Raw genomic sequence first — 21,248 nt, 5'->3', positions numbered from 1 at the left:
GAAGTGGTCTTATATTAAATTTTCATATTTCAAAGCAGAACCAGGATTCTCCCAAGGTCTTTCTTTCTCAGCTAGTGATTCCTTTCTAAATTTGTGCATTCTGCCTTGTCTCCCAGTGATGGTTTCCTCTTGTAAAAAACTGTTGCTGCTTTCTTCTACAAGCCTCTTTCAGATATCTAGAGATGTGTCCCCCTGAGGGAACCTGGAAAAAGCCCAGGTTCTGAAGCTGGGGTGAAGAATACTCTGTGTAGTGTGCGCACAGAGGCACCCCTGCCTCCAGTTTTTCTACCCCACTTGGGGCAGCTTTAAGGACATTTGAAGAAGTGTTTAATGGGTGAGCACCCCCATATTTTAAATATTGTGTAAGAAGGGATAAAAACTCCTTGTGTGCCAATCTTAGCCTTCATAGCCTTCCCAGAAAGCCTGGCCACATTTGTATTATTACAATATACAGGAATTTCCTCATTCCTCCCTTCCTCGAAACCCCTTCCCAACCAAATGATTGATTATCAAAGCTTCTCCTGCACAGGGGAAACTTTGGAGCACACTCCCAGATAGCTTCCAGGAACTGATCAGTAGGGCCCAGGGGATGTGTGGTGTCCCTGCTGAGGCTCTGCAGCACACCTGCACTGCTCTGCCTCCTTTTAAGAGGCCCACTAAAAGCTAGGCTAGCTCTCTGGGAGGCTGCAGGGTTTTTCAGTTTTTGCAGCAGGAGAAGAAAGATCTGTAAGATTTTCTTTCTAAAGCAGGAGCATGCAAAGGAAGGAGGGTTCTTGGGAAAAAAAAAAAGGGGGGGGGGGGGAAGAACTCTCTAAAGGTATCTTGCTTATTAGAGAACAAAAAAAATCCCCAACCCTGTTTTTCTGCTAACTTGGTCACTCGCCTGAACAGAGCAGTTTGGCCTTTCCGTGGAGGCTCTCAGTTGCCTTTACCCACCCCCCCCCCCCAATGCTGCCAAACAAGTTGTGCCATGGGCCACATCAGTGACAGTAAAGCTTTCCCTTAGCTTTCCAGAGCCAGTGTGTATGGGTGCTGTCCCTGCCCATGGATGAGCCTATCCAGCAGGGATGCTGATGGCACTCTTGCTCTGCAGGCAAGGGCTTGGGCTATTTTCAGTAGCTCTCTGGCAAATTTACAGAGAAGGCAGTTTATCATCAGATCTTGAAAATTAACATGGCATTTGAATCACCTCACCAATACTTTTTGGGTCTTCATAGCAGATTTAACCTTCAAGTTTGATAAAGGGCATCCTAATAATGTGAAGTTCACTGTAGCTGTGGATTTTTATTTTTCATGTACCTAAATGCCTTGCTGTGGGTGTTTGTGGTTGTTTTTCCCTATCTACAATTTTTATCCTGATTCACAAAAACCTGCGCTTTTTTTTTAGCTCAATTTCCCCAGGTTAGTGTTTCTAGTGATTTAAAGTTTGCCTCATTTTCATTTGTTTAACCTTTGCATTATTACTCAGTCGCTTCTAAAGTGGGCATCTTGTTTACCTGGTTAGCTCTGAAACTCCTTTTTTTAGTTCACCTGTAGCACCTCTTGGCTCATTCTGGAGTAGGATAAGCCATAGGTCTACTTATTTCTCTTACAAGAAATGCTTTTATCTCAGTGTTAGCAACCTGCCCCAGCAGCCTGCGAGAGCGAGAGACCTATCTAAACAAATTCTCAAAGAAAAGTTGTGACTGTACCTCTCCTCTGTCTTCCCTGCTAGAACCTAGTGGAGGGGAAGGAACTCAGATTTTTATCTGCAGAACTGATGTGCTATGTGGGTCCTCCCCAGCAGGAAAACCTGACAGCAGGGAAAAGTGCCACACTGATTTAAACGTTTTGAAAACCTCGAAAAAAATGTTTCCAGCAATACAGAAAAATAGTACAGCCTTTTCAACTTACAGCCATGTCAATATTCTGATGCTGGTCAGATGGTGCATAAATAGGTACCATGCATAAATCCCAGTGGAATTCCCTTTGCATTTAAGAAGTTAAAATTATTTTTCCCATCAAGGAGTTAGGAGCATTTAAAATTACTCCTTTTCATGTTCCTGGCAACTTTGTAGAAGTGGGGTCTATTAAGTTGGGAGATCTTTGAAAGGGACACCAATAATCAAGTCAGTGCTCAATGAAACAAGGTTTTTCCCACAAATCATGACTGATATCTGTGTCATTAGTAGGGTAGCTGCCCATCTCTTATCATGATTGGCAGGTTAATAAGGGACCTGGGGCTATCTTTTCACTGCTAGCACACAACCTAACCAATTGCTTTTAAATGATTGCTAATTTGACAGAATATAAGCAGAAGATGTAAAAATATCTGGAGTAATGTCTAATGCAGTTTTTACTCCTGATATTCTGAGTGCTCTCATTTAGAAAACAGATTAGAATGTTAGTTAATAGATTTTAAATTTTTTTTTTGGACACTCAGTTTTTAAAGAAAATCTTGTAGTCTTTGGTTCAATTAGGGCCAAAAGAGAAGGGAGTTTTGTAATGCAATTGTCCTGTAAAGGAAAATGTTTTAAATTGGGGAGATTATGTGAGCAGACCACCTGTAGGGCATTCATAGCTCTTTTCTATAATGCTCCAAGCCATGCCTTGCTGCCTGCAGTCTGGCTAACAATGCAGGGAAAAGCTGTTTAAAAGGCTGTTCTCCCTTTTCCCTCTGGTGTTCACTAACTGTTACAAGTCTTCCTCTTAAAATAAAAAAAAAAAAAAAAAAAAAAAAAAAAAAAAAAAAGTCCCATGTCCCTTTAATTGAAGAACTTTAAGGCTCCATGGTGGCCAATTGGTCTGCAACAAGAGGAACCAGGCAGCAGGGAAAGAAACTTCAGACTATACATCACGTTTGCTGAAGAGAAAAGATCAAAGTTTTCCCAAACTCAAAAGAAACCAAGTTCCCTACAGATTAACCCTATTCATTTAGCTCCTCTTAAAGGAATGATGTTCTGAGCCACTGGGCAGACAGGTAAAAAGTTCAACAATTGCCAAAGCATTCTTCTGTTAATTCAACAGCCTTCTGCTCAAATAAATTAGCTTACTCCTGACAGAAGAACAATACCTTTTCTCTTGAAAAAGGACCATATTTGATATACAAAAGTTAAGATGTTAGTTTAATCTGTTAAGAAGAGATTGATCTAACAAATCTCAACTCACTGTTCCACCACAGTACATGATCTATGAATTTAAAACATTAACCTTTTACACTTCAGTATGCATCCCAGGAAAGGCAGGTGCTTACAGAAGTGTAGACAACAGATATGAGAGGCGGGTGTGCACATTCCTAAAATAACACCCGTTTTAAAAGGATACTTAACATGCCATGGGAGATGCCTCCTTTGTAAAGGCTCAGTTTAAAGACAGCGTCATCTTTCAAAAAAGGAAAGAAGCATGGTAAGGCACCTCCCAGTTTTGGCAAACCCTTTTTCAGAACAACCTGTTGAATGACTTGTTTTCTTGTGTCTACCTATCTCACTTCTTTAACAGGTAATGACTGGAGCATGAATGTAGGTCATAGTTCATGGAACTACCTAAAGATACAGCAGCTGGAATAACCAGGGTGGGAGTAGTGGAAAAGCTTGAAAAAGTAATTTATCAAAAGTCATTTTATTGACAAAATAGAATACTCATATTTGCTCTTACAGGGGTAGCCTCTAAACTTTTTTACAAAAAAATTTACAGACTGTATAGCTTTGGATATATACATATTTTACACATCTGTACAAGGTAACAAATAATTATATAAATACATCCTTTAATGTAGGAAACCCGTATTTAGCTGGGGTGTATAATTAAGACATGTTTTGATTCAGTCAATATTGTAAGGCATTTGCCTGGTCATCCACATCCCAAAAACCTGCAGTCCCCAGCAGACTCCCACCTCAGGATGGGGGTGAGGAAGGCCCTCCCTCCCATGAGTAAAGAGCTGCTGTTAGTCCAGAGTGACTCAGAAGCCGCTGTGCCTTGCCCTCTGCAAGACACGGGTGAGCCTCTACCCTCCTCTGCCAGCAAAATAATAAGCTGGCTCCTTGAAGTACATGCTCCCTGCATATGAATGGAGGGGAAGGAGGAGGGGGCTGGAGCCTGGGGCCTCTGCCAGCTGCATTGTTCTATACAAGCTGCGGCTAATAAGGACCATTAGGGGTTCATTAATGGCACCAAACAGTGAGAGGGCATTTTAGGCAGGCCAGTGTCCCTCATTCCCTAACCTTTGGCCTCTTTCCCCCTCCTCACACTTGAGACAGGGGCATCTGTTTGGGATAGGAGACAGAGCTGGCGGTGCCTGATCTCCACGTCAGGCCGGTGCTGACATCGCTGTAGAGTGAGCCGCCACCGCCGGCCCCGAGTCCTCCCGCCGTGGTGATCACTGCCTGTCCACCTGCTCCCGCCCCCGAGCCCCCGGCCACCGCAGCACCTTTGCTGGCCCAGCAGCAGCGAGTGCAGAGGGCCCTCCAGGACTCGAGGGTCTTGCCAGACCAGACCCAGACCCCGGAGGTGATGCCCACCACCAGGCACATGAAGTACTTGAGCATGAAGACGGCGTAGTCGGGGCGGCGCGCCTGGTCGGGCTGCTGGTCCCGCAGGCAGGGGCAGTTGTGCGTGGCCTCCCAGCGGGGCCGGTTGTGCTGCTCGTAGAAGAGGCAGGCGACCACGCTGGCAGCCGGCACGGTGTAGAGCACGGTGAAGAGTCCCAGGCGTATCATCAGCTTCTCCAGCTTGTGGGTCTTGGTGGGGCCACCCTGCTGCTTGATGACGCTGCGGATGCGGAAGAGCGAGACGAAGCCGGCCAGCAGGAACATGGAGCCGATGGCCAGGTAGATGAGCAGCGGCGCCAGCACGAAGCCCCGTAAGTTCTCCAGGCTCTGGTTGCCCACGTAGCAGATGCCGGCCACGGGGTCCCCGTCCACAGAACTGAGCGCCAGCACGGCGATGGACTTGACGCTGGGGAGCAGCCAGGCGGCCAGGTGGAAATACTGCGCGTAGCCGGCGATGGCCTCGTTGCCCCACTTCATGCCCGCGGCCAGGAACCAGGTGAGGGAGAGGATGACCCACCAGATGGAGCTGGCCATGCCGAAGAAGTAGACGAGCAGGAAGACCACGGTGCAGAGCGCGGGGCCGGTGCTCTCGTACCGCACGTGCTCGGCCACCGCCAGCTCCGGCTGCAGCTCGGCCGCGCCGCCCGCCGCCCCGCGCCCCCCCGCCGCCGCCGCCCCCGCCGCGCCGCCGCCCGCCCCCGCCGCCCCGGGCCCCGCGCCGCCCGCGCCCGCCCCGCCGCTGCACGCCACCTTCTCGTGCCCCGCCACCAGCCGCACCAGGTAGCCCAGCGACACGAAGAGGTAGCAGGCGGCCAGGAAGATGATGGGGCGCTCGGGGTACTTGAAGCGCTCCATGTCGATGAGGAAGGTGGAGACGGTGGCGAAGGTGGAGAGGAAGCAGAGCACGGACCAGAGCCCGATCCAGAAGGCGGTGAAGGCGCGCTCGTCGGGGCTGAAGTAGGGGTTGTGGCAGGGCAGGGCGCAGTTGGCGATCTGCCCCGTCTTGACGCGGTTGTAGAGCGGGTGCCGCTCGCTGGACACGGACACCATGGGCGCCCGGCACTGGCAGCCCGGCTCGCAGGGCGGCGGCGGCCGCGGCTTGCGCGGGGCCTCGGGCGGCGGGGCGGCGGCGGGGGGCGCCTTGGCGGGGCCGCCGGGCTTGGGGCCGCGGAGCGGGGGCTTGGCGGGCGGCGGCGCGGCCGTGGTGAGGTCCGTGCGGTTGTAGTCCATGCAGAGCGTGTCCGGGCTGCCCTGCTCCGGGAGGCGGTCGCAGCGCATCCTGTCGGGCCAGGCGAAGCCGTACTGGCGCATGAGCGGGGCGCAGCCGGCCTTGGCCCGCTCGCAGACGCTGCGGCAGGGCGGCAGCGGCTTCTTGTAGTCCTCCAGGCAGATGGGGGTGTACATGCTGCAGAGGAAGAAGCGCAGGTCGCTGGAGCACTGGATCTCCACCAGCGGCCAGAACTGGTGCACCTCCAGCCCGGCCTCGTCCTGCGTGTCGTGGTTGAACTGGTTGGGCATGTAGGTGTAGTTGTAGCCGATGCCCTTGCAGAGCGGCACGGTGATCTCCTGGCACGACAGCTCCTTGGCCGAGGAGGAGGAGGAGGCGGCGGCGGCCGAGGCGGCGGCGCAGCCGGCGCGCTGCAGCAGGGACAGGGCGGCGAGCAGCGAGGTGATTTCCAACAGGTAACTCCACTCCATGCTCGGCGGCGCGCGGGCGGCGGCCCCGGCTCCTCTCCCGTCCCGCTCAGCCCCGCGGGGAGCGCGGCGCCACAGCAGCCCCCGCCCCGGCTTCCCCCGGGGGGCGGAGGGCGGCTCCCTCCGTGCCGCTGGCAGGTGAGGGGTGTGCGGGCCCCGCCGGACTCCGTCCTCCGCGGGCACCGGGGAGGGGCAGCCCCCGCTCGGGCCGGGGGAAGGGGCTCGGCTCACGGGAGGCCCCTCAGCCGCCGTCGCATCGCTCCCCGCGGGGCCGGTCTCTCGGGGGAGGCGCAGCTCCTCTCAGCGCCGCTCCAGCGCCGGCCGGGCACGGGCTGCCGGCGGCGGAGAAGTTTGGCCGTCGGCCCCCGGGCGGCGCGGTGAAGAAGGCTGAGGCGTCCCGGGGACCAGGCGGTGCCGGGCTCCCACCGCCCCGAGCGGGCGGGCAGCGGCGGGGCCGGAGCCGGGGCGGCCGGAGCGGCTCCTTCTGCCGAGCGCTCGGCTCCGCGGGCTCCGCCGGTCCTCGCCCCGCCCGGGGTCTCTCCAGCTGCCCCGGCCGCGATCGCGCCACCTGAGCCGCGGGTCGAGCGCGGCGGCGCCTCCGCCAACTTCTCGCTCTCGGCCCCGGCAGCGGCGCTCCGGCCGCCGCGCGCTCATGAATATTTATAGCGAGCGCGGCCGGGCCCCGCCCCCGCCGCCTCCTCCGCCAATCAGCCGCGCCCGGGCGGGCCGCGGGGGGCGGGCCCCGGGGCCCGTTAAGGTGGAGCCGGTGCCGGGCTGTGGCGGTGGCGCTGGGTCGCGGTGGCGGAGGGGACGTGGCGGTGTTTGCTCGGCCCCTGCCCGTGCGGGGACCCGGCTCTGCCCCGCGGAGCGCGGGCTGCGGCGGCCGGGCACCGGCCCGGGCTGGGCAGGGACCTTTGTTTCCCCGCAAGGGCTCCAGGCCGAGTCACGGTCACCGCACCAGCAGTTTGAGTAGCGCTCGGGGCTGTCTGGGAATGGGTTTACTATCGCCCCGTTGCCGCCCTCAGGACTCGCCGCCCGTGCCGTGTTCGCTGCCCCATCCCCGCCGTCCTGCCCCTGCACGGGCTGGTGATAGGGGTGGGCTCGGGGCCAAGCCGGGGGGTCCCGGCCGACCCCGGCCCCGCCTGCCCGCGGCCCCGGCGCTGGTGCTCTGCCCGTGTGCCGGTGACACACGAGGCGCGGGCGGCCGCGGGTCAGGGCGCTCAGGCGGTGCCGGGTGTGCAGCCCGGGCCGGCGCCGGGAGCTCCGGGTGGGACGGCGGGACCAGCCCCGCGCCCCGGCAGGTGGGCACTGGGCTCCCGGCCGGGCGAGGACACGGGCACGGGCACTGGGCACACACCGCCCGCACCGCCCCTGACCCGCGGCCCGGGGCAGCGCCGGGAGCCGGTCCTGGCACAGCCGCGGCTCCCCAGCCCGGCCCAGCCCAGCCCGGCGCCGCGGCGGGGACTGGCCGAGGAGCCGCCTGCAGCCGCCCAGAGCATTGGAGCCATCCGCGGCTGGGTGCCCCGGGCTCCCCCGCCCTCCGTTCCCGGGTCCGCGGGGCGGCCGCGAAAGGAGTCCCCGCGTTTCTCCGCCCGCGGCGGGGCGGGAGCGGGCGGGAGTTCGGCGGCCCCGCCGAGGCCAGACCACCTTAAGGGGCGCGGCGGGGCCGTCCCGGGGGGTTGTCGCGCTCCCGGGACGGGGCGGTTGTTTGTTAATTGAGGCGCCCGGCGCTCCCGCTGCGGCCCTAATCGCCGGAACCCGGGAGCGCGGCGGGAACCGTGTGATCCGCGGGGAGAGCGGCGCGGCCGGGGGGAGCGGGCCCGCCCCGGGGGGCGGCGCGGGGCGCCCGGGGAGGAAATGGGACGCGTGAGGCCAAACAAGGAACAATCCCGGGCTGTGGGCTGAGCCGGCGGGCTCCTGTCGCCGTGCGAGGAACGCGCGGATTACCCCGTTAGGAGGAAATGGGCGATGATGGGGCGATGAACTCGCCCGCTGTGTGGCCACAATTGGTTTGCAATTGACCGGGAGCTCTCGGGGCCGCGGCCGCTCCCCCCGCCCCGCCCGGGCTGTGCCCCCGGCCCCCGGTACCCGCACCGGGCTGGGCCTGAGCAGAGCCAGAACTTCCCTAAAGTAGCAGGTGGTTGTTTTAGCGCTAATTTAGTTAACACTGTTGTGAAAAGTGTTAGGGGATCGAACAATGCCCGGCGAAAAAACGTCTGGCCCAGGGCTCGGTGACTGACAGAGGTTTAAAAAGTCCCCAGTCCTTGAAGCGACGCTCCATGTTAAGAAGTGACTCTTTTGCTGGTGGCTGCTGGAAGCGCACCTTGTTTAAAAATCTCCACAGAATGTAAAAGTGAGTGAGTCTAGTCCGGGGAGCCGGGCGGGTCTGTAAATTACCGCTCTGTCAGGATTCCTCCTGCCTGTTACAAAGTACCTTTTTATGCTGAACTTAAACTCTTCACTGCAGAGACAGCAGATGTGAGGTGATGGCTTCCAAAAGCAACACAGATGCTGTAAAATTTCCATTGCTGTATTTCAGCGAGGAAGCTCAGGAGACATGCTGAATGCTGCAGTTTAGAATTACACTATAACTCTCCTAGAAATAAGAGAATACCAAGTTTCTCAACAGTACATTTGGCTTCATTTTTGCTGTCATTCACATGCTCTTGTTTTCTTACAGCGAGAAAAAGAGATGCAGCACAAAGATACTGTGGGTCTTGAAGCTTTCAGTAATAACAGAATTGGTTATATGGAACTTTATGGCAATTTAGTAATGACTGCATATCCAAATTCCCTAGTAAGACCATGATAATTTTTTAAATTGTCTTTCAGGTATATAAAACAGCCCAGCTGTGAGGAGGCTGCTTTGCTTTATGTGACTGAAAAGCAGCCTGGTTAGCTCAAGACTGTGGGATCAGAGCCCATTGTGTGTTCCTCATACTTGGAGACTTCCCTGAAGCCCCTAGAAGTCCTGTGATGAAGGAATCAAGGGTCAGGTCTTTAAAATGGTTTATGTATTTATTCCAGAAAATTCAGCAGCTGCTTTTTCTGAAAAGCTGAACTTTGCTATAGCAATGCAGAATACTTTAGAGCACTTTTTCCCCCCCTAGGATTTCAAAACAGATGTCCAGTCATCAAATAATGCAGAAAAATAAAGCTGGCAAGGATGTTACAGATATTACAACTTTTTAAAAAGTTACATATTTACAAGGTTTGACTTGTTGTCAAATGTAGTCACTTTGTGACTAGTGTTTGTCACTACAGATCTTTGTTGCTGTAGATACTCGCACCTCTTTCATTCAAACAGTTAGGTTTGGCATTGGCCCCTCTAACATAGCTTAATTCTTCTGTGCCTCTGAGGCTTTGCATTTGGGATTATATGGATTCCACCAAACCAGGTAATGGTAATACAGGGCATTTTAGTTCAAAATAAGTAAATTTGCTGGTTTCTTTTATTTTCTTTTCTTTTTTTCTTTTTTCTTTTTTTTTTTTCAAGGAAATAAAAATGCCGCACGAAATCTTGGATTTAACGTGCTATATTTGTTTATGTAAAAATAGAGATATTTAGTTTATAAGGTTGAAAAAAATCGCTTTTTAATTCCCACTGAATGTTCTCCAGTAAATTTTAGTGTGGCATTGACTGCATTGGATAGGTCACTGAATGGTGCTTTTATAAAAATGTCTGAAAAGAAGAACTTGGTCCATGGAAATTGTTCAAATAATCTTGTTAGAATGAAGCCTTGACTGAAGGCAGTAATTTCATGGATTAAACCCAGAAGGGCTGGCTAGGCTGATCTCCTTCCTATCACAGCCCACAGAGCTTTGTGCAGAGACTGTCTAAGCAAATGCTGGGTAGCTGCAAGACATAGGGGATTTTGCATGGACAATGCGTTGAACAACACCATGAAACTAGAAACTGTGGAACTTTTTGAGGACAGGATAAATAGGAGCAGGAAGAAAGAATATTTTTACAGGCCATTTAGTAAACACAGTGAGGTAGAGTTGTTGTATCTTACTATGTTCAGCTTTTCCCTAAAAAGTTCCAATTAAAAGTAAAGGAAACTGGGGTTTTTTGTTTGTTTTGTTTTTTTCTAGTCTATCCTTTTCTCTCACATGCCACATGGTCTAGAACTGAGCAACATGATGGGACATCCAAGTATGGGAAGGAACTGAATGATTTGTACTTCTGCAAGTCTGAAAAGCACAAATTATGAACAAAAATTCAGTGCTGTGAAACTTGAAGAGAACTAAGGATAGGAGAATACACTGTGCATATCTACCTTACTGTGATTTTTCCTTTTACAAAAAGAAATAAATAAATGGCATTCATACATCTTCTGAGTCAGCCTGTACTTTATTGTGATTCATGAGAACTTTTTGTAGGCAAGAACAATGTTCTGCTTACATTTTTTCAGGCATGTCAGATCTGATTGGGGAGATGTTGTTCAGTGAGATACAAGAGAGACTTCAGGCAACAAGAAAATAGGCTGAATACAATGTGCTGCAATAGCTACTCCTGGAGTGAAGAGCAGGTGACAGAGGGGGAGGAGAAACTTCTGGAAGAGTACTTTGCTGTCCATTTGCCATAAAGGATAATGGCAAAGTGATTGATCAGTGCTGTGGTCTGAGGATTGCTTCAACCGTGAACTGCAGGTTGTGGCTGGAGGATTTTCTGCTGATCACAGGAGCAGACCATGGTTAGATTTCTTCCTGAGGCTGCTTTGAGTGCGTGGACTTCATTAGAGAAGGAGTATGAGCAGCAGAATGAGTGTAAGGAGTCGGTGGGAACAGCAGTTTAGCATGAGAGCAGAATAAGATGAGCTCCTATTGACGGGCTTTGGCCCTGTTTTTCCACACTGTGCAGTTGGTGATTGGGCTGCAAAGTATTGGCTCTCTCAGTGTAATTGTATATTGCCTCATTTCTCATTAGTGAAGCAATACAGGAGGAAGGAATGCAAGAAAATACAGATTATAAAATTTGTGAAGGAAAATAAGTATTCTTGAGGGCTTTTTCCATAATGTTTTTCCTACCATTATTTAGCAAGCTGCATTTATGGTCCACCTGTGCTGCAGACTATAATACCTCATGGTGTGATGTTGCACACATGATAAATCATGTGACTTTTGAAGGCAAATTGTGCTGGATTTAATAGTCTGTTGATCCATTGTCACTCTATTTGAAGAGTAGCACAAACTTCATGCAGTTAATAGTAATCATAATGTATGTAAGATATGCATGGACATAGTGAGTAGTATTGTTTTCCTCTGATTACCCAGGTAACCATGAATTTACTTTTGGGCCACAAAAAGTTTTGGGCTAGAACATTAGTATGTAAATTCACTCCTGAATCTCAGGAAGGTTATGTGGATTCAGGTTGGCAAGGAGAGGTCTTGTCTCTGGGGGTTTATATGAGAGTATGAACATGCCCCCTTCTCAAAGTGAAAGCATGTTCAGACCTCTGGTACACCAGTGACTCCTGCAGTCATGTTTGTGATCCTGTCTCCATGCTCTGTCAAAATGTAGTTAATGCTCATATATGCTTTAATGGCACATTCACCATCACTGCTCCCAACATGGGGTTGTGAAGTCCATTTGGTCAGTCTTCAGTTTTGGAGACCTCAGTTTTAACAATTTGTATAGAAACCCCTGCAAAGCTTCTGGTAAATATCCATTGCTGTGGCATTGCCCCCTGCCTTACCCATCTGGGGTGGGCAGCTTCCAAATTACAACTCCCACCTGGCCTTAAGAGGGTATGACATTCAGGAATCTGGACTTTGATGTCATAGCTTCTGGGGGAATTAGGGGACTCTATCAATTAACTTGACCTCCTTGATGTTCTTAGTTAATCCATGTTTGGGTGATAGCAGAGGGGTGAATAGCACATTTACCAACGCTGAGCATTGATACTGACAGGGTGGCAGAAAGAGCCTCAGCAGAGGAGGTGGGGAATGCAGGGTTGTCTCTCCTGTCAGGTAAGTCAGAGTTGGGATGGCTCAGTGGCCTCACTCACACAGCTGTGGGACTCCTTGCAAGAAATCCATCCCAGCCTGTGTGCAGCTCCATGCCAGCTCATCCAGCCTGGTGGATACAGAGACAAGATTAAACAGTGTAGTTCACTTCGGGCTAAGAACTTCTGCATAAACTACATGGAGACATTAGCTTGCTCACATGCCTTCTCACATGCTGTAAATTAAATGAGAAATTAAAAAGATGATGTGCTTATGAGTAAGAAGTGAACTGAAAAAAAAATTGCACTTTGTGTTGAAAGGCATGGATAAGGCTAAACCCCAGATATAAGGAATCAAAACTTTGTATAACTGATTTGAAGAGAAACATGTCATTAAATCCGCGAACAGTATGAAGTTGGTCATAAATTCTGATGCTACTTTTTGCACCTTGGATGTCAGTGAAACTATAAGTTAAGGGAATAATGTTTTGCATATGTTTGAAGTTGACTTTTTTAAGTTTCACTGTTTCTAATCCGAACTTTTGATGGATGCCCAGTAGTAATTTTTAAAATATTTAATGATAAAAATCACACTGAAAAATTCTTACTGAAATTACTTATTGCCTGGAGATAAAATTGAAATAACAGATGTATCTTTCATCACTGATTTTGAATATTTATCCTTTGTATTTCATTTATTCTAAACAATATTTTTTATCTCTACAGTTACACACTAATCTTTTACTATACCAGTTTTGCTGGGACAACAGTGGTTGGTTATTCCAAATATGAGTAAGCACAGCAAGCTTGGGCTTGTACAAATTTTGATGAATAAATTTGCTTTGAGAATGACAAATTGTGTTAGCACTTTTCACTTTATAATGTTAGACAGTCAAAGATGTTAACACTTTGTAGGGAATCAGCATTAGGCAGTGTTTGGAGCTGCTTATAGGGAGCTCTCAGGTGTCTGGTCTCAGCAGAAACTGCTAAAAACCTTTCTCTATTTTTATTTTAGTAAAAGAAGGGTATGATTGAAAAGCAAGTTGTTGAAAGAAATTTCACCGCAATAGCAAAATGTCCTTCTTTTCGTTTTACTCACTGAGTTCTAAAATAAGGATATTTCTTTGCCAATTCCTTTGAATTTTCTTGATTCTTGGTTGGCATAATGATGGCAGGAATAGCCCTCTCTGTGTAGGGTGAGGGGAGAGAAAGAAGTACCCCACTGGCATGAGATTTTCTGCAGTTGTCTTTTGTAAGTCACAACAGTGTTACAAAAGGTGCAGTTTTGATTGATTTTTTTGTCTTTTATTTATTTTCTTTATAAATTTATTTTGCCGTTGGGGTGAGGGATGCAATTTTATGTCAGGAAACAGCCACAAGGGGAGAGAAATACTAGAAATTTAGTTGTAACATTTTTCCTGGTAGTATTAATTGAGTGTTTCTTTGTCTTGGTCTGGTCAGGGCCTGGTTTTGTATGAAAATCTTTCAGTTATTTCAGGGGATTGTGGGGTTCCAAGAAAAGGGATGATAATAGTCATGTTGGGGTAGCTGATACTTTTTTTTGTATTACGTGTACAATACAATTATTGTATTGTATTATTGGATTTTTTCATTCTGGTTTGCTTTACTGAAATAGAGAACCCTGAAAGGGAATAAGAACAGGAGTGTCTTATTTTCTTGCCACTTTGCTAATTTTGCTATACATATTTTTGTATTACAGATTTCTTGCTTGGTATGTGTAGCCATTGTATGAATCTTATCTTCATCCTTTGCTTTTGTAAGGTAGGCTGGTTGGTCTTTTATAGGTTAGGGCTCATACATTAAGTTATCACATCCATTGAACTCTGTTTTACTTGGGTTTAGCTCCTTGGCTTTTGAACAGTCCTGCTAACAGAACTGTGATGGAAAACTTGAAACATTTTACTGCTGTTTAATTTTTTTTCTGATTTGTGGGTAGATGGGTTCAGGTAATAGGTTTTGAATCTGCAGGCTAATGAATAAGAAAGACCTTTCTTGATCCATGAAATTTCCTGTATGAATTTTTGATTAAACATATGAAGGTTTTTTGTTTCTTTTTAGTCTTAATTTTCCAGGAAACAACATTCTTTGACCGAATTCAGAGGATTGGAAGACTTTATCTGAAAACTAAAATTTCTGGATTTGAAAAAATATTACTGTGTTCTTCCTCTGACATTACAACCTGGATTCCTGCTGGCCCTGCTCTCCAAGGCTGAGGCTGCCTTCCACCTTTGACATTTTGCCATGATCTTCCCTCTTTGAAAGGAGTGCTGGAAATGGGGAATCCCTCAAAGTGATCTGTCATCTGAATTCCCATTTAAATGGTAAGTCCAGCTGATAGAGATCTGCCACATAAAGCAGGTAAGCTAGAGATACAATGAAATGCTACACTAGCATTTCTTAATAACATACTATGTTTTCAATCAAAATATTTTTGTTGATAAGTTTGGCTTTTGGGTAAGAAAAGTATACTTGCAGAAGCACATATTTAGACATGCCAAAAACCCCCAAACAATCCAACCAGAAAGTGTTGAGCTGAAAGCCTCATTTCCCATCAAAAATAGATGCAGTGGAAAATTTTCAAGCAGCCCTATATTTAACCTTCTTGGATCAGAATTTGGTTGTTGGACTGAAGGAGGCTTACAGAGTTCTTTGGCAGCTTTTGTTAGGGTGTCTGTTTTTTCACTCATGACATCTGCCTTCTTTTCAAGCTATATTCAACCTTGTTATAACTCTTGCTATTGCAGCATTTTACTGTGTTCAGAATGCTAATTCCCACTGGACTCAACTTGCTTGGGTATGTGCAAACTCAGTTTCTTTCAAGGGGTGCATCAATTTTGCCTTTTTTTTTTTTTTTTTTTTCTGTATTTTAATAACAAAATGTGGGTCCTGTGTACTGACTGTGCACAAAACAGTATCATACAATACAATTCCTAGTTCTTTGCCCAGGATAGCCTTGCTTTGGCATGTTGTGGATACAAAAGTTTATAGAAGTTTAAGGGATAATTGGATAAGTGAAAGAGGAGGTCCATTGGGCAAGATAAATAGATAAATTACATCAGTCTTAGGAATTCTTGAGTGGAATATAGTTGAAGTGCTAGAGAGTTATTCTGGGAAAATACTGTGTTTGATTTCTTTGCTCATGCTCTCTTCACTCTGACTTATGACTGCTTTTGGAAGCAGGATACTGAACTAAATGGACCTTTGATCTGAATTGTCATAGCCATCCTTGGATACAGAGAAATACACTGACAAATGGGTAAGTGTGGGCTTTGGCCATCTGGAATTCAGAAAAATTTATCAAAACTTAATTTTTTTTTCACTGAGAAAAGTGCAAGCAAATCACTAAAATATATGAGCATAGGAATAGAGAATTTTTGTCTGAATAGACTATGATTCTGGAGTCTCAAACATTCTGTTGATTTTTTTTTTAGTAGGTTTTGCAGCTTCCATTTCTCCTTTGTTGCTTTTTGTAAAAGTAAGAATTTGCAACAAGTATGTCTTAAATACAACTGTGAACCCTTTTGTGTGTTCTTCCAAAGTTGACGGGCAGAACATTAGTGTGAGACTTCTGCAAAATTCACTGGACCTAGTGTTATCACAAGAAGAGAAAACAAAGCAAATATTAAAAATCAGGGAGGAAAATTGTTAGTATAATCTGCATTAGCTTCAGTATGTGTTATGTTCTGTCATTAGTTCAGTGTCAGAATGCAGTTTGTAGCCAGAAGCTACCACCAACTGGTAACATGTGGCATTTCTTAAGCAAAAGTTGATTGTTATTCCTTATTGCTTGTTTTGAATCTTAACAGCTTTACAGAAATACCTTTCCAGATATTGTTAACTTCCATAGTAGTTTAACTTAGTTCATGACTGCTGACTAATACTGTGCTGTTTAGGTCTTCACAGGCACTAATAATCAAATCTGTAAAGGAGCATACTCTTAGTAAAAGAGCAGGGTTTTTGTCTTTATTTTTAATAAATACTTCAAAATTTTTATGATTTCCTGAAAATAGATATATTCAGTTTTACTCCTGTGTGCTTAAATTTACCTGGGTGTTATATTGACCAAAATAGGTGAGGTCTCTTTTAGGTGAGGTTTTCTTTTCCTGACATGGCAGACACTTTTTATTCAGATTTCTGTCAGCACAATTTTATTATAGTACATTGTTAGTACTAGAAGTTCCCCTTTATTAGATTAGAACTATTTAAAATAATATTTGCGAGAAAATATAATAGCCAGACAACATTTAAAAGAAAGAAATAGTTTGAGAATTGTTGAGAAATAGATTCATCAACCCAAAGTGTGGCAGGAAGGACAACAGAGAAAGGAAAGCACAATATTGAAGCATAAGAGTGAGCTCATATGGTACCAGCTGCTTATGTGTGGAATCTAAATACTTTCTGAGGCAAAGTGCTCCACAGTCAATTAGCATTTCTTCAAATAATCATTGTACAAGGAAGAAATTTTAGTACATTAGAATTCATGAGTTGTAAAAAGTAAAAAAAAAATGCATGTTTTCCCAGAAAAGCAGTAAAAATATGTAAATTCTATTAAAATTAATTTAGAAATTCTGTGAAGTGAAAGAAGATATTGTGATCCTGTCTCTAAAGTGTGTCAAGAATAACAGAATAGTGCAACATCTCTCACATAATTTGTATGCCTTAATCAGAATTTTTATGATAATGTCAAGAACTGGGAAACTAATAGAGTTCCCAAATCTGTCCAGTCTTGAAACTGGAAGAATTGAGGGGAGTAATTGGGTACAAAATAAACATGTGTTCAGAAGTAATTGGACTGACACTATTAAATTTCTTTCATTTTGGTACTAGGTAGTAATTACTTTAACTTCAAGGCAAAGAGAAGATTACATTCCGTAAACTTTCTCATGCAAAATAGTCTGTCCTCCTCTCAGTGATGCTGGTTACTTTAAAATGTCTGTTTGCTTGAGAAAAGGTTTGTCAAATCGGGTTGTTAAATGGGAGAGGGGATTAGAAAACAAAAAATTGGGTTTGTAGTGGGAATTAACTTTTGGGGGTGTGAGGCACAGAATGGACAATGAATATCACCATCTTTTAAGCGTTCAGTACTATTAAAACTATTTTCCTTATGGAGAGTCCTTTATTGGCAGAAAATTTGTGAAGTAGACAGTGAAGGCAAATGCTGTGGTAAAATATGTATGAACAATCTCATGTCAAAACCCAAAGTTAAGGCATACATCTTCTACAGATTTAGGAAATTAAGAGGCTAAACTGAAAAGGTGTTTCTGTGCTTAAAAAGCCTAATTGTCACTGTATATATCAGTCTCTTGTCTGTTTTGTAGACATGTTTGTATTATCTAACCGGCATTTTTGAAACAAACAATATTTTTACAAGAGTCACTAATTTGGTTTGGGATATAAGAAATAGTTGTTAGCTTTATGAGTACTGTTAGTTTTATGGGTAGTAAATGTGAATGTAATAATTTTCTCTTTTAAATAAGCTGCTTCATTCTGTATGTAAAACAAAATAGCTTCAAGATGCTTGGTTTTGTAATTAACAAATGTCTAGTTGATGAAAAATATCCTCTGTAGTATGAGTCATGGAGATTAGCCTAGACTGTGTTACAGAATAATGTGATTATAATGATTTCCTTAAGAGAGCACAAAAGCAGCATCTAAGTTTCAACTGACGTTTATTGACACACAGCATCTGTTGGGAGCCCCATCAAACTTTCTATTCTTTTCTGTTTACCACCTCCTGCTTTTATTTACAGTCAGCATATCTGTTAATTAGCCTCTGGTAGAGCCAGTTCTTCTAAGAAGATCTCTTGTCTTCCTGGTGATGGCCCCATGAGGTGACCATGTACACACAATCTGTGAGTGAATTAATCTTTAACTCATTAATTTCAGTGCCCGATTCTGCAGTGTTTAACTGCTGGCTTGGTTTCCTGCTCAGCAATTTGTATTTGGAGAATTGTGATCCTTGACTTCTGCTGACCTCAATGTCATGAACACATCCCAGTGAGCTCTCAGCTTCTCGTGGGTAACCTCATTGAAAGTCATTTCTTCCTGGAGTTTTTTGGTTTCCTATGATTGGACCAGAATGCAGATAGGACGTTGATGACTTCTTCTGTCTCACTGAGGTAATTTACCTAGTTTTTATTGCATGTTTGCAGCATAAAATTCCTTCTGCACTTCCTCAGCTACCTCTGTCACACCATATCTGAATGCGGCATTTAAAAAAAACAAAACTGAAGTAACCTGTCAACTCGTGGATCTCATGAGAGGGGTGTGCTCTGGAGGGTACCACACTCTTTTACAGTCTCACTTAGACCTTGTGATGATATGAAGCTGTTCATAGCCACAGTCTGAGTGCTAGAGGTGCTTCTGTAGCGCACTTCTCTCACAGCACGGCTTGTCGGTTAGAAAAGAAAAACGTTGTAGCTACACTGGAAGGAAAAATTCAGGAGCAGGATTCAGAGATCTCCTGCCCATGCCTGCAATGTGTGCTAGAGGTGCTTTGAGAGGTGAGAGCTGATCTGTGCATCTCACCGGGGTGTTAATGGCTGTTTGTTTCACCTGAAACCCAAGAAAAGAATGACTGAGCTGCTTATTTGCACAGTCAACTGTAGGTAATGCCTTAAGTGATGAGCAAGTTCCTCACTTTTGCTCTCTCACTCCTCCAGCTGAGGAGTAGCCAAACTCTGAAGACTTAAGCAGAGGTTAAAAGTACCCTTGAAATCCTGCCCAGAGCAAGTGCAAGTATTAAAAGCCATAAAGTACATGCTGTGATAATGTGAAAATATTTTCATAATTTAATGAGAGCTTTACTGATAAAAATTCACTGTTACAGTTAAAAAAAAACAAAAAACAAAAAAACAAACAAACAAACAAAAAAACCCCCACCCCAACCCAACAAAACAAACCCAAACCACCCAGCCAACGGCATAATCCCTGGAATACATCCAGCTTTTGTACTGGAAAAGTACCTCAAAGGAGTACGATCTTCTCTCTTTAGTGGGAAAGTATTTTTCCTTATCTAAAAGGTTTTATGCTGGCAGAACTGCATTGCATTGTCTATTTTTTGTGACTAGGCAGATCCAGGTAAAGTAACTTAATTTTAAAGGAAATAGAAACCTCAATTCCTTTAAATCAAATTCCTAAGACATCCAAATATCCAGGATACTGTGAAATGAGACACAAAAATTAAGAATAGAAGGTGAATATTTGCTACTGATAGTTCATGGCTTTGGAGGGCTAGTGGTGATGCAATGTTGTGACAAAAAATCAATAAAAAGTATCAAAGTTTCCTTTACCACCTTTAATTGTAAGAAGTCAATGCTGACTGATCTCTTATTGTTTCATGGGGAAAGTTGACACTGAGGGGAAAGGGTGGGTGATGTTTCTTCAAAACACGTTAACTGCTTTCATTTGTTTTGTGGTTGAAGGACAAGAGAAACAAGAGATGCTGGAAATGTTTTCTAAAATTATGTGGCCCTTCATCAGTGTTTTATAGGTACTGTTTAAGCCATCTTTACTAAGGAGAAGCTTCTTTACTATTAATATGCTGTCATCTTTCAAATCTCATCAAGGCAGCACCAGGATTTTTTTTTTGCACAGATTTCTTTTGACGTACAGCCTCAATAAATATGGAAATTACAACTTAAATCTCATTTTTTTTCCCTGCAAAGCAGTGCAGTGCCCAAATTCATTGAATTTCAACTTTTATTTTTTCTTAATGTTGAAAGACATTTATGCAAATTTTATTAACAATATGCATGGTTAAATTTAGCTGTAAATTCCAGTCAGGGATTTTTGCTTTGTTTATTGTCCAAGTCAATATGTCTGTGGAGAAAACCTCCCGCTGTGCAGGAATACATAGTCAGCTACTTGGAAAAGTAGAAAGTTTAATTATGAGAGTTTATTCTGGAAAAAGGTAAAGCAAGCACTGTGTTTGTTTTTTTTTTTTTTTTTTAAATATATTTTATTTTTTATTTTTTTATTATGACTTCAGCTAACAGAAATTCAACATACACAGTTTGTTTTGACACTAACTGTTATCAGACAAACCACTTGATTTTTCTTTAACCTGGTCTTCTGTGTAACTGAGAGGTTCTAAAAGAAAGTAGAGGTCATGAATAAATGATGCATTTCTTAAACTTGCAAGGTAAATCATGACATAAATGAAATAAAATCCAAGTGTGAAGGGAAAAAAGAAGCATAAACACATGTATTGCTGACAATATCTTCATTAAAATCTACTTTATCCTATGAAGATATTAGTGTCAGATGCAAATTTCCTTTGTTGCTCTCTCTGAAGTCATTCTGATTTTTTTGTGTGGTAACAGTGAAGCACCTTTATACAAGATTGTTGAGTGGAAGTGTAAATTATTGCCAGGGAATATGTGTTATAAATTATATCCAAACATATTCTTGTGTTTGTAAAAGAAAGCCCTCCAAGACTGTAGTTACTGGAGTGGTCCCCATGTGTTCAATTTTTGTAAATCATTTGCATGGAATACATTTATCTAGCTATGTAAAAAAACTCCCACTGCTTTCAAAGAAGGTGTTTCTCCTGTCTATGTGGAGTTTATGTAATACTGTAATAATCTGTATTTCTCCGTGTTGTTCAATGCATGTTCCTCCTTTCTAAGCCTGTTCAAATGTAATCTGAAGAATGTTTTTATGATAATTCTACTATGGATGTTAGTAATTAGCCTTAAGATAATAAAAATTAAAAAAATTATGTTATGGATACTGTTTGGGTTTCATTACTTGCATCAGGTGTGTAGATGTATTCTTTTTTCTTTCTGTCTGTGTAGGAATGACCCATAGGCTGGATTTACAGGTTCTACAGTCACACAAAGGGTACATGATAATTGTGTGTGGAGAAAGACTGGCAGCTTTACAGAGGGAATTTGTGAACCTGTACATAAATACAGAATAAGCAACTGCCTGTAACTTCCCCCAGACAACTGCTTTTTACTGAGTCTCATTAAATGGTTCTGCTTGTAGGACATTAAATGTTTTTATGATAGAGTGAGAGTTTTGTTCCAAGTCACTGGTGCATCAATAGTTTCTT

The 21,248-nt window shown here is 45.2% G+C and overlaps 1 protein-coding gene and 1 long non-coding RNA gene across 2 annotated transcripts; one reads left to right on the top strand and one right to left on the bottom strand.

Annotated features, from left to right (window-relative positions):
- Nucleotides 1–3,325: 3,325 nt before the first annotated feature.
- Nucleotides 3,326–6,224, bottom strand: FZD8 (frizzled class receptor 8; the record flags this gene model as incomplete). Its single annotated transcript, XM_083856019.1, has 1 exon — nucleotides 3,326–6,224. The coding sequence occupies one exon, from the start codon at nucleotides 6,222–6,224 to the stop codon at nucleotides 4,221–4,223; it is 2,004 nt and encodes a 667-aa protein (XP_083712145.1). The 3' UTR covers nucleotides 3,326–4,220.
- A 7,629-nt stretch (nucleotides 6,225–13,853) lies between these two features.
- LOC310911645 lies at nucleotides 13,854–20,878 on the top strand. Its single transcript, XR_014590573.1, has 4 exons — nucleotides 13,854–14,511; nucleotides 14,935–14,984; nucleotides 15,371–15,446; nucleotides 18,077–20,878. It is a non-coding gene; the product is annotated as an uncharacterized lncRNA (long non-coding RNA).
- Nucleotides 20,879–21,248: the final 370 nt, after the last annotated feature.

This window comes from Zosterops lateralis, assembly GCF_965231275.1.
Source record: "Zosterops lateralis genome assembly, chromosome: 1".
NCBI classification, from domain to species: Eukaryota; Metazoa; Chordata; class Aves; order Passeriformes; family Zosteropidae; genus Zosterops; species Zosterops lateralis.
Note: the sequence above shows the minus strand (reverse complement) of the source record. Positions and strands in the feature narration are given on the sequence as shown.